This window comes from Aplidium turbinatum, chromosome 2 (genome assembly GCF_918807975.1).
Source record: "Aplidium turbinatum chromosome 2, kaAplTurb1.1, whole genome shotgun sequence".
Lineage (NCBI taxonomy): Eukaryota > Metazoa > Chordata > Ascidiacea > Aplousobranchia > Polyclinidae > Aplidium > Aplidium turbinatum.
In genome coordinates, this window is record NC_137473.1 from 26,012,441 (window position 1) to 26,024,991 (window position 12,551).

At 39.9% G+C, this 12,551-nt stretch overlaps 1 protein-coding gene across 1 annotated transcript in view; it reads right to left on the reverse strand.

The window, feature by feature from the left end:
* Positions 1-3,187: 3,187 nt before the first annotated feature.
* LOC145765445 (uncharacterized) overlaps positions 3,188-12,551 on the reverse strand; it is a 60,575-nt gene continuing 51,211 nt past the window's right edge. The window contains exons 3-4 of the mRNA XM_082577266.1: positions 5,304-5,447; positions 3,188-5,008 (exon numbers count right to left, since the gene is read on the reverse strand). Of these exons, the coding sequence (XP_082433392.1) occupies positions 4,910-5,008; positions 5,304-5,447 (243 nt within the window). The 3' untranslated portion in view covers positions 3,188-4,909. The remainder of the gene's footprint in view (positions 5,009-5,303; positions 5,448-12,551) is intronic.

Here is a 12,551-nt window from a genome sequence, read left to right on the forward strand (position 1 = left end):
GGAAGACTATATCCTTTGGTCGTCATTTCACTATGTTTAACTGCCATTCTATATTTTTAAAGTACAGTACAAATTGTAGTGTTTCGTTGGTTCAAAATAAAAATTTACAATCGATACCTAGCCTATAGTGGCGATTCTACGGGTGGTGGAATAGGCCTACGACCCAGTGTTTTGACCTGGCCCCCACTTTTGTTGCTCATTATTATGTTGAATGTATGCATAACCTTTCCTCATTGCTCTTTATAACAATTCAAAACTTGTCAGAGGAATGAAATCTCGAAGTTATACATTGAGTCTACAACAACAACAACCTCAATATTATGCTGTGACATTGCAAAGACAGAATTACCTGTTAGGCCTATTATTTTGCCGTGGTCAATTTTTAAACTGCTGTGAAACAATCAAGAGTAAAACCTAGGTTGTTGAGGCTTCAACTTGACATGGCAAGGGCACATCAGCTCTTCATCCCTCCCTTTGTTAAACAACAGCATTGTTGAGGGTTTTTTAGCAGTGATGTACGCGCATACAAAAAATATTGACGCCGTCAGCGCAAACGTTCGAAAAACTATACGCCGCATGCGTCAACGCAACTGTAAAAAAAGTTGGCAGCGTCAGCGTATACTCTAGCGCAAACTCATTTTGTTTGCTAGGTGCCAAACATTCACACGGTATAAACCACTCGAAACAACACACTTCTCAAGCCACTTCGCGATTTCTCGTTACAAGAAATTATCTTTTTGGCCGGAAGGCACATCTGGCATTGAAAATATAAGTTTCTGCCTTTCGAAGAAGAGAGCTTAAAATACTTTTTCATGTAGGGCCATGGATTTGTATTATCATGCTCCATTTCACTTGGAGATTAGTATTACCGTAAGTTATTCCCTGAATACAATAGTGTAATGTAAGAAACTGTACCATATGCCTATCAAGAAAATTCTAGTATTATACTAACTGTCGCTCCTAGTAATATACTAACTGTCGCTCCCTAAAAATCCATTATAAAAAACACTATTTTTAAAATGATTCCGTTTGAATAAGACTAATGTTGCTTGTAATGCCATAATTCTCTCAGTAAGCTCCATGCTTTTTTTGATAAGATTTTTAAAAAGTGGGTTAATGGAAGACAAAACTGCCAGACACAAGCAAGTTTAGATTCTGAACTGCACAACTCTTTATTATTAGCATTCAGGGTTAGTTAGCATTACTAGTGTTATTAGCAGTAGGCTACTCAAAAGCCTCTCACAATTGGCCTCTGGATGCATGTTTTGCTAAACTGCTCATCAAGTTACAAAACATATATAATTACATAGCCTACTTACGCAACAGAATGTATAAATTGTCAAGTAAAAATTACCTTAGCTTGATAGCCTACTGTATGTAGGCCTACACATTACTACGCTACATAACAAGAATGACCGGCAAAGGCAAAGTAATGTACTACATATAACATACAGAGTACAACATCATGCAAGCAATCACGGTCGGAGACCAAATATTTGAGTTTGTTTAGATACATAGGCTGCACTGCTCATTGCCTGAGAAGTTTCTGATTTGCCCCAAAATGTAAGACTTAACTAATATAAATTAAAGTGCTCACAATTGCTTACAAACGCCTTCAACACTGCTTGACTAAAAAAACTTCACACTACGAAGCCAAGTCATTGTTTACATTTTACATGGAGCGACATTACCAACCTACCTACTTGCTTGCTTACATTACATTCCTGTTCTGACCCGTAATTTACTAAGTAATTTCGCAGTAGGCCTAAGTTGTTTTAACTAATTCTTTCTTTTTTTCTGCAAGACTTCAGTCTCCACGTGGGACTCTAGCGTCAAAAGCAGTAGTGCGATATACAAAAAAACTCCAGCTGACTGAACAATAGATGACACTGTGACACAACACTAGAAGAATGGGCAATTGCAAGACATCAACATTTCGCAGTTTGACAAAAAAAATTGCAAACAACAACTAAGACATTAAAAAGTATGCGTTGACGCTATGCGCTAAAAAACCGCGAAAACTTTACGGCGCATCCTCAAGCGCAAAATATCCAAAAAAATGTGGCCGCAAGCGTTAGCGCAAACAAAAAGTCTACGCCGCATGTATGCGGCGTAGAATTTGCGGCGCATACGTACATCTCTGTTTTTTAGGTTATAAAATTTCTCATAATTTGTGTTCGAAATGCTCTCAGAACGCACCAAATTCAACCTAATTTTTTTTAGGGGAGACCCCCGTCGTTGTATGTGCCGCGCTGATCACTTGCCTGAATGTCCATGACATCGCCCCCCCCTAACGTTAATACCTGGATAAAGCCAAAAGACAGACGACCCTTGATGCATTTTTTCAGTGACTACTGTACAGTACTGTATTTTGATTGTTGATGGTGTTTTGGTTGTGTTTATAGCCGCAATTGTAAAATGCTTAAACTATTTTCAAAAACGATGAAAAAAATAACGAAATTCGTTCTCCCCGTTTAATGGGACCACCCGCTTAATCGGACCAATTTGGCTTGGTCCCGATTAAGCGGGGTTGACTGTTAATAAATTTGCTACACTTTAACACGTTCACTGCGATCCCAAATTTTCGTTGTTTTCTTGTGGGGCGATTACCTTTAACTTTCTGCTTTTCTGCCAAATTTCGTCGACATGTTTTCTTCGCTTCAAGGAGTTCTTATTAACCAAACAATGTTTTTTGCATAAGGCAATTAAATTATTAAACTGGGCTTCCTCGAGCTTTTAGAATGTTTCATTGGGTTTCGTTCCACCAAAAAGGTTGAAAACCACTGGACTACACGAAGGTTGAGATGAAGAGCTGGAATCAACTTTGTAGCGAAAAAGACCAAACAAGCATCAGCAGGAGATAGCTTACAAACCAGCAGTGACGTGCGGTGAGGTTCCTAGATGGTGAGGCACTACTTTTTTCAAGTCACTTTTACAATAAAATTTTTTAACAACAAAAACGGTGTCATAACTTACTAATCAAAAAAATTAGCAGCATGCTTTCACATTTATTAAAAATAAAATCCATGCGCCTATCCTTTTGGACTAAAACATCTGTGACTTTGTTGTAGAGACCCTTCTTTACTCCAAACATTATCACTAGATATTGAAAATAAGAGACGGGAAAGCAGAAAAGGCAATTTTTAAAGCATAGCCACACAGCCACTTCTTTTTTGAGTACCAATCTCTTTGAACTCTTTTTTGTTCAGTCGTCTGATGCAAACCTTATAAATTTGGAACAAGTCTTCCTTTATTTATGACTTCAACTTTGGATTGAAAGTTTAGTTTTTAAAAATCTCTCAGATTTGATACTAAATCTTCCTCCATTTTATTTACATTTTATAAGAAACAATCCTTTACGCTGCAAGAAGTTACATACCACGTAGGCTCGCGGGCACTCCAGCTTGACGAAAAAGGTTTCATAGCTGTGACGTCACATTTGAGGCGTGCCTCAAATCGTAGCTAAATCGTTCATGATGATTTCTGGCGACTTTGCAAAAAAAAAGGCACGCATAGTGCAGTGTATGGAAGTTTTCTGATCTGAAGTGAGGCAAAGCTGGCGTTGCCTCTCCTTGCGTATTTCAACAATTTTGACCACATGAACGCCCGATAGGAATATCGCCACAGAAACAGAAACAAATTAAAGCACAGTTTGGGTGTAGAAACGTAAAATTTGGGGGAAAGGGGGCACGACTACAGCAATTCACACAAACTAAAGCACCTAAAAACGTGCAATATTTACTACTTTTTAACAAAAAATATTTATTCTGTGATAACCATTTCTTTGATATAACTTTTGCTTTGCCAGATGTTGGCAGGTGAGGCACTGCCTCACCTGCCTCCCCTGACTGCACGTCCCTGCAAACCAGTAGGCCTATGATCACTAAATTAAGACAAATTTTATTCCCGATTTTTTCGAAACGATTTTCAGATCATGGCCATTTTTTTATAAACAGAGCACTAGAAATCAAATCCGGTGGCACTAAGCGCACAAAGCAAATTGCACCTAATTGAATAAACGGGTTAGCAGCAATCGACGAAAGATAGATTTTTCTCTTACCTGGTTTGTTAGTTGTAGGCAAGAAATATTGAAAGCTCACAAAGAGTCTGAAATATTACACTTATTTACTGTATTTACTGCAGAATTTACATTGAAGTGTAAATTTGATGGTAACTTCGACTTGCAATCAAATGAGATAAAAATACTTATGCTACATTAAACTGCTTTTGGGTTAAATCTTCGGTTTTAGCAGAAAAATGTTCTGATGAGCGGACTTTTTTGTATTTTTCAAGCATTCAAAAACTTTTTCAATAATTCACAGAAATTACTTTTACCAATTTATCAAAAAAAAAATCTAGTATTTGGAATCGTAGCCCTTTATTGGTTACAAATAGGATGCTTCTGATTAAATACGAATAAAAATACAGTTGCTAGTGGACCAAGATTGCATAATGGCAGTGTTTAGGGTCACTAACGGAATGTCTAACGGACACAAGCAAAATTGGGTATTAAAATGCAACGCTTTCAAATGAAAAGATAAAAATCAAACTAAAATACGAAGCACTTTGTGTGGAGTTACAACCATGAACGAAAATGATAAAACGATTATAACATGCAACAACTACGTTTACAGTTAAAAGCTTCAAAAGCTCTAAAATTTTTTTTTTTTACGTAGGGCAAATCACATAAGGCTCCTTGATCAAATTGTGTAAAAAGTGTTGCCTGATGTAGAAACAGCTGCATACGCGCTGCACAATCACTGCGAGTTTCGTACAAAGTTCAATTGTTTTCGTCAAAACAGACAGCAAAAAATAATAAACGCCCTAGATTAACAATGAAACGTAAGAACGCATGGTCTCTGTGTAACAAACATAAATGAATAGTGAGGCGACAACTCTTCAAAACAAGTTACTCCGCTGGATTAGCTTCTTGTGGTGTTGTTTCTTCTTTCTCGTTACTTTCTATTTTAACATCTTCAGTCTTAGCCTTTTTGGCCTCTTCCACTTCCTATAAAATTCAGGAAAAAATGTATTTATTAAATCATTTTGCTCAACTACTACCACTACTAAACCTTTTATAAAGACTACACGGGGCGACATGAACCAGCCACTTTCTACACTAGTTGTAGGACAAACATAAATCCTACAAGGTATTCGCCATGAAGAACATAATGCCTATCAACACATCATTCGTCCTTATCACTATTTTTGTACTATGGTGTTCATAAAGGCATTTTATGATGCTCTTTTAATGATAATATAATTATACCCAATTTAAAATAAATAAAAAATATGGTGGTTACCTGCTCTGCTTCATCTTCAGCTGAACGTTTTGTTGCCGATTTTTCATCGTTTTCCTTTTCTGCATTGTTTGTTTCAGTTTCCTGAGACCGAGTTTTAGCTTCTTCATAAATGCCCCCTTGTTTTTCTTGAAACTCTTCACATTGCTGAAAACAAGAATATTTCTTAACTTTGTGTAAAAAGTACGGGCAGAAGTTACAAAAGTCATTGGACTTGATATTTCAATAGAGAAATGGGTAACGTCTTTAAAATAAAAGCAAATGTTTCTGTATTGCCATGTGTAGTCCGCCCGGTTAGCTTAGTTCATTAAGCGCCCGACTTTGTGTACGGACAAACAAGAAACGCTGGTTCGACTTTCGGCATCAAAAGTGTGAGTGCCCATGAGCAACATATTTTTAGGTTTGCTCTCTGTACCACATTAAAAAGTACCATAAAATTCCTCTGTGCTAAAACTTGCCAAATCACAGCGGCGCTGAACGGTGAAGCAGGCCTCTAAACTAATGCGAATTTTTCTTTTGGCTGACAGGCGAGAGAATTTGGCTGCTGGAAGAAACTCTGGTAGGCCATGCTTAGTCGTTAAAAACATAAAGGAGTTGAGAGACCTGGTAGAGCATGCCATGTTGTTCGCGAAAAAATTCAATGAAACGAGATGCCGTTTGTTGCCAAGTTGATCACCATATCTGAACTGCTATATATTAAATCTATTTGTGAACGACATATCACGCTCTACTATTCAGCGCAGCTCTGGTTAGGGGGATTTTAAATGTTACCTTTTGTAAAGTTGCGACCGGGCCTGCGTCAGTGATTCAAAGCCTCTTGGTCTACTAACATGCAAAATTGCCAGGAATAACCTTTTAGACTCTTTCTCATTCCGAGGATAAAGATTCAAACCAACTACCTTGACAACTTCTACAGTAGGAAGAGCGTTCACACAAATAAAATATATATCTTGGAATAGAAAATTTCAAATATTCTATTACATCAAAGTAAGAAAATACCCGTACACTAAAAAGAAACAGTGATTTCCATATGACATAACGAAGAACAATCATTATCCGATGAGTCGATTTCGACTCCCGGCACTCTGCAAATCTTCTGTCTTTACAATTCTCTATTCCTCACAAGCTCTTTCAGCCCTTCCATGCCCATCTCACTGTTATTTATCACTGTATAGAGATATTTAGTTTTGGGGCGGCCCTTTCCTCTTCCTCTGCTCACTATACCAAACATGATGTATTTTCTAGTGATTTAGCCTACTCATCATCATATGACTCCATTCATTCATCCCCGACACACGCCACATCGGCCTGACACTACAGAGACAGGCGTGGGTGCGCCTCAACCGTCTCCGTACGGGCGTCGGCCTTTTCCGCTCAACCATGCACCAATGGGGAATGGCTTCTTCCTCCTCCTGTGAATGTGGTGCCGAGGAACAGACCGCAGACCACATCATCAATGACTGTACCATCTTCAAGCCACCTAACGGAGTGGAAGGTCTGCGCGTCATGGATGATGAAACTAAAGACTGGCTGCTCTCTAGCAGCCTTCCAGTGTAGTCCGGGAACATCGTGAATCTGGGGTGGTAAAAGGATAGACCCTCGGCCCCAGAAGCTCAGACGATGACGACGATGATTATGTGACCAAAATATGAAAGTTTCTGCTTGACTATTCCAACTTCTGGATATATGTCCGGTTTAATTTGGTCCAAAATCTGTCCAAGAAAGAACATGACCAAACGAGGAAATATACTAAACTAATACTGTATGTATTCCCAATTATGGTAAACACATGTATAAACTGCAGTGCAGAGTAGTAGCGCCTCCTGGATAGTGGATATGTCTGGCTTTCAAGGGGGTATGATTGACTTGGTCTAAAAACAATAAGTATGTAATACTGAAAATGATTTGTCCTGTTTCTGAAATATGCAGTTTATGTGAAAAATGTGGTGATTAGAGATGTACCAATTGCCAATAGTTTCACCGATACCTCTTCTTTAGGCCGATACCGATATTTTTGTCGATACTTTAATGTTGCAATAAAGGTCATTTCATTATAATTCGAATGGGCATTGGAACCATGCAATTTTTTTATTGGCTTATTTTATTCCTCTCATTATGCTGAGAAAAATGACACCAATTTTATGAAAATTGGGTCAGCGGTTTTCGAGATATCACGTCATTTATATGCTGTCACTAGGTGTCTTTGCGAACAGAAGAGCAACACGTTTATGACCATAGCTCTAGACCCACTGGTCCAATCGTAAAAATGTTTGTGTCTAACCCCATGTTTTCACTGGTGGGCTTTCCAATAACATTGTGTAAAATGAGCTACTAGTAGTAGTTTTCACGATAGACTAGTCCGTATTTTACGGACCATAAGGCGCACCGGACTATAAGGCGCACTGTCAAAAAATTGCTTTGATTAGTTTTTTGTTCATACATAAGGCGCACCGGACTATAAGGCGCACCGGACCATATATAATAGTATATCGGTACTGGTTTTGAGTGTAGGCAATAAAGCACTACCGCACTTGATCCATACATAAGGCGCATCGGACCATAAGGCGCACGATCAATTTATGAGGAAAAAAAAGAATTTAAAGTGCGCCTTATGGTCCGTAAAATACGGTACCTTTAATCTGCGACCAAAATGACAATGCTGAGGTTTTTTTTTAAAAAAACAATTCATCACCAGAAAGAGGAAGGTTACATGTGGGTTATATGCCATTTTTAGATAGTTACTACATCAACTTCGACTTTTACAGCAGCAAAAAATTCAAGTATTTCAAGTTTTTAGCAAAAATAGAATATACGATTATTGAATATTTTTTGGATGGCTGTGCCGCTCAATATAAAATTTACAAATATTTTCTTAACCTCACTTATCATTTCAACGATTTAGGTTTCCAAGCAAGCTGGTCATTTTTTTGCGATAAGCCATGGAAAGTCACCTTGCGATGGTATTGGGGGAACAGTCAAGCAAAAGTTGGCCAATAAAAACTTAAGTCGACCAAGGGGCAAGCAAATTTTAAATGCTTCAGATGCATACGAATATTGCAAGGAAAACATCAAGGGCATCAGATTTACATTCATGAAAGCTGATGAAGTGGACTGTCAAAGAACGTATCTTAACTCCAAGAGATTTCCAAAGGGTTGCACAGTAGGGTGGGTCGATTTTCACACAAAATAGTCGGATTGTTGCATAAATCGGTATTTAGGTGCTAAGGCTTGTCATACTAAATAAAGTGTTAAAATTTCAAGGTGATGAGATGGAGGGAATCCTGCTGCCTTGCAGGAAATACTTTCTAAGCAAAGGCTAGGCCCACCGCCAATAACTGTGGTTAGCGTCAGGAAGGGCATCCGGCTGGAAAATCTATGCTCCAAAATATTATTTAAATGCAGCAAAAGCTAAAAATTGCCCCTAGTCCCCAGCAGCCCTTAGATGGGCAAGGAATGCGAAGAACCTCTGGGTTCCGAGAAAACAAAAAAACATTGAAAAAAGATTATGGTGTTAGAATCGGATGCTGGAATGTGGGAAGTTTGTGTGGTAAAGGAACTGAAATATGTGAAGAACTAACAAAAAGAAGGGTGGATATATGTTGCCTAGAGGAAGTAAGATGGAGGAGACAGTCAGCGCGGTTTTTAGGTGCCAATGGGAGGAGATATAAGTTATGGTGGTCAGGAAATAACACAGGAATCGGTGATGTTGGTTTCTTGGTAAAAGAGGAATTATGTGAGAAAGTAATAGAAGTTAGAAGAAGGAGTGATAGAGTGATGACAATGGTAAGAGGAGGTAGTGAGGCTAATCTGTGCATATGCACCTTAAAGTGGTAGGGATTACTTAGAAAAGGAAAGTTTTTATGATGTTTTGGCAGAGGAATGGGATTTACGGAGTTCAAAAGAGTTGGTGTTTGGATTAGGAGATTTTAATGGACATGTTGGAAAACAAGCAAATGGGTTCGAGGGCATTCATGGAGGGTATGGACGGTTTTGGGGAGAGAAACATGGAAGTAAGAATGCTACTTGAATTTTGTGATGAAAGGAAACTTTGTATTGCCAACACATGGTTTAAAAAGAAAGAGAAAAGGAAGGTGACTTACAGCTCAGGAGGACATGAGTCGGAAATTGATTTTATTGTGGTTGGGCAGGAACAGAGAAAGTACTTGAAGAATGTGAAAGTAATTCCGTTGGAGTTGCAGCATAGACTAGTAGTAGGAGACTTAAATATGAAGTGAAGAAAATTGTGTAGAAAGAACGAGTTTTTGTGAGAAATGTGTGGAAACTGGAAGAAAAAGAAACGAGAATTAAGTTTGTGAAAAGAGCAAAAGAGCTGGTAAACATGAGTGCGCAGGACTTGTGAGCTTCATTTCAGAAAGGTGTCCTAGCAGCATGTGATGAAGTATGTGGGAAAAAGTGAGGAGGGATCGTGGAGACACATGGTAGTGGGATGAAGAGGTGAAGCATGCGATTTCACAGAAAAGAGATGCATACAAGCAGTGGCGCAAAAATGGGTCAGAAGAGAATAAAAAGAAGTATAAGAGTATGAAAAAGAAGGCAAAGAGGGTTGTTGCAAGAGCTATGAAGAATGGTGCTGAGGCGGAACTTAATAAAATGGGGGAAAGCCAAAACAAAGTATTTAGACTCATAAAGCAAATGAAAAAGGATGGGAAAGATGTATAAGGAGTGGAGATGGGAAGTTGCATTTCAGCCCGGAAAGCAGAGGAGAAGTGTGGAAGGAACATATGGAAAATGTTATGAATAAGGAGAATGTATGGGATCATATGACAGAGGTTGATCTGGAGGAGGGTCCAGTGGGAAAGGTTACTCGTGATGAAGTGGTGGAGGCAATGGGGCAATGAAACTGCATAAAGCAGCCGGTCCATCAGAAGTGAGCGTAGAGATGATTAAAGCAAGTGGAGAGTTGGGAATTGAAGTAATGCTACAACTTAGCCAAAGGGGATTAGATGGAGAGGGAATGCCGGAGGAGTGGAAGCATAGTACTGTTGTTCCACTGTGCAAGAAAAAGGGGGATGTGAGAAGTTGCAGTGCATATAGAGGTGTAAAACTACTAGAACATGGAATGAAAATTGTGGAGCAAATACTAGAAAAGAGGTTGAGAACATTGGTGAAATTAAATGATATGCAGTTTGGATTTATGCCAGGAAAAGGTACAGTGCATGCTCTGTTTATTTTGAGAAGAATGCAGGAGGAATACCGAGAGAAGCAGAGAAAACTATATATGTGTTTCGTCGACTTAGAAAGGCATTTGACAGAGTACCAAGGAAAGCGATGGAGTGGGCAATGAGGAAAAGAGGTATACCGGAGGTATTAGTGAGAGCTGTGATGTCTATGTATGAGGATGCAAGAACAAAGGTGAGAGTTGGATCAAATTATTCAAACGAGTTTTTTGTGAAGGTTGGTGTACACCAAGGATCAGTTTTGTCACCTCTGATATTTGCTATTGTGGTTGACGTTGTAACTGAAGGAGTGAGGGAGGGCTTATTGAGTGAAATTTTGTATGCAGACGACCTGGTCTTGACAAGTAATAGTATGGAGGGACTGGAGAGAAAGTTTGAGAAATGGAAAGCATTTGAAACCAAGGATATGAAGGTGAATCTTGAAAAAACAAAAGTGATGGTGAGTGGAGCAGAAGGAACAGTTGTTGAAAACAAAGTAGATCCCTGTGGAATATGTGGCAAGAGAGTGATGAGAAATTCAATGCAATGCAAGGAATGTGAAAAGTGGGTACATGCAAGATGTGCTAATGTCAAGAAAGCAGCAACAAGATTGGCGAAGTGTTTTGTTTGTGGGAAATGCAGTAAAGGAAGGAATGAAGTGGAAGGCCATGATGATGAGTTCTGCCATGGCATCGAAACAGTGACAGACTTCTGTTATCTAGGTGATCGGATAAATGGAAGTGGTGGATGTGAAGCAGCGATGACAACAAGGGCAAGATTGGGCTGGGCAAAGTTCAGGGAATGTGGGGAAATGTTGCATGGCAGAAAATTTTCACTAAGGATGAAAGGAAAAGTATATCGGAGCTGTGTGCGGCCTGCAATGCTATATGGTAGCGAGACATGGGTATTGAGAGAGAGTGAACTGGCAATCCTGAGAAGAACGGAAAGGTCAATGGTGAGAGCAATGTGTGGGGTGAAAATGAGAAGGGAAAAAAGGACTGAAGAATTGTTGGATATGCTAGAGATGAGAGAGACCATAGACCAACTGGCAAGGGCAAATGGAGTAAGATGGTATGGACATGTGATCGTCATTCGTATGAAGCAGAAAGTTTGTGGTCAGCCGAATGGAAGGACTTGGAGCCAACTTTTCGTCAAGTCATCTAGTGTACGGAGGCCTGTTATTCCATTGGGAGGGGAATAGATGGGACACCCAAAGATGATGTGGTTAGCTGTTTGCTCCGTCGCACCGCACTGACAAGCAGCAGAGTCCCTTATGCCCCAGCGTGTCAAGCAAGCATTGAAGCGGCCAACTCCCGTTCTTATTCGGTTCAGTGTCACCCACTCCCTTCTCTGAAGCTCAGAACCAAGTGGGAGTGAAGAGGCAGGAGAGACATCGAATAGAACAAGGCGAGACTTTATTTTTGGCACAGTGCTCAATTCCTCGGACCAGGCATCTGACGTGCTGAAATCAGCGAGCTGGAGTTTTGCAGCATGCCTTACAAAAGGGCGCCGTGATGGTAGGCGTTGTATGATTGGGACATTGAGAGTAGATACGCAATCGTGTAGTATGTGGTTCGGATCAGCACAGGCTTTATTTACCAACGAAGACACCATCGCTTCTCTGCGTACATTAGCGGGTAGGATACCTGACAGCACTGGAAGGTATTGCTGTGGTGTTGGTTTTAAGCATCCAGTAATAATGCGCATTGTCTCGTTCAGGCAGGCGTCTAATTTTTTGGTGTGCTTGCTGCGACACCATGCCGGAGCTGCATATTCCGCGGAACTGTAGGCAAGCGCCAGGCCACCTATGCAGAGGGTAGATGGTTCAGCTCCCCATGTTGTGCCGGCCAAGCACCTCAAAAGTCCATTGCGTGCAGTTACTTTTGCACGCAGGCCTTGGATGTGCTGCTTGTACGTCAGTTGCCTATCCAGTTTCACCTCGAGATAAGTTGGTTGACTCTTGAACGGTAACTGACAACCATTGACTTCGACCTTCAATTTCCTGTCGACTTGGTGATTATTGAGATGAAAAGTACTGACGGTAGTCTTTGTAGCACTGAGTTGCAGTCTCCAC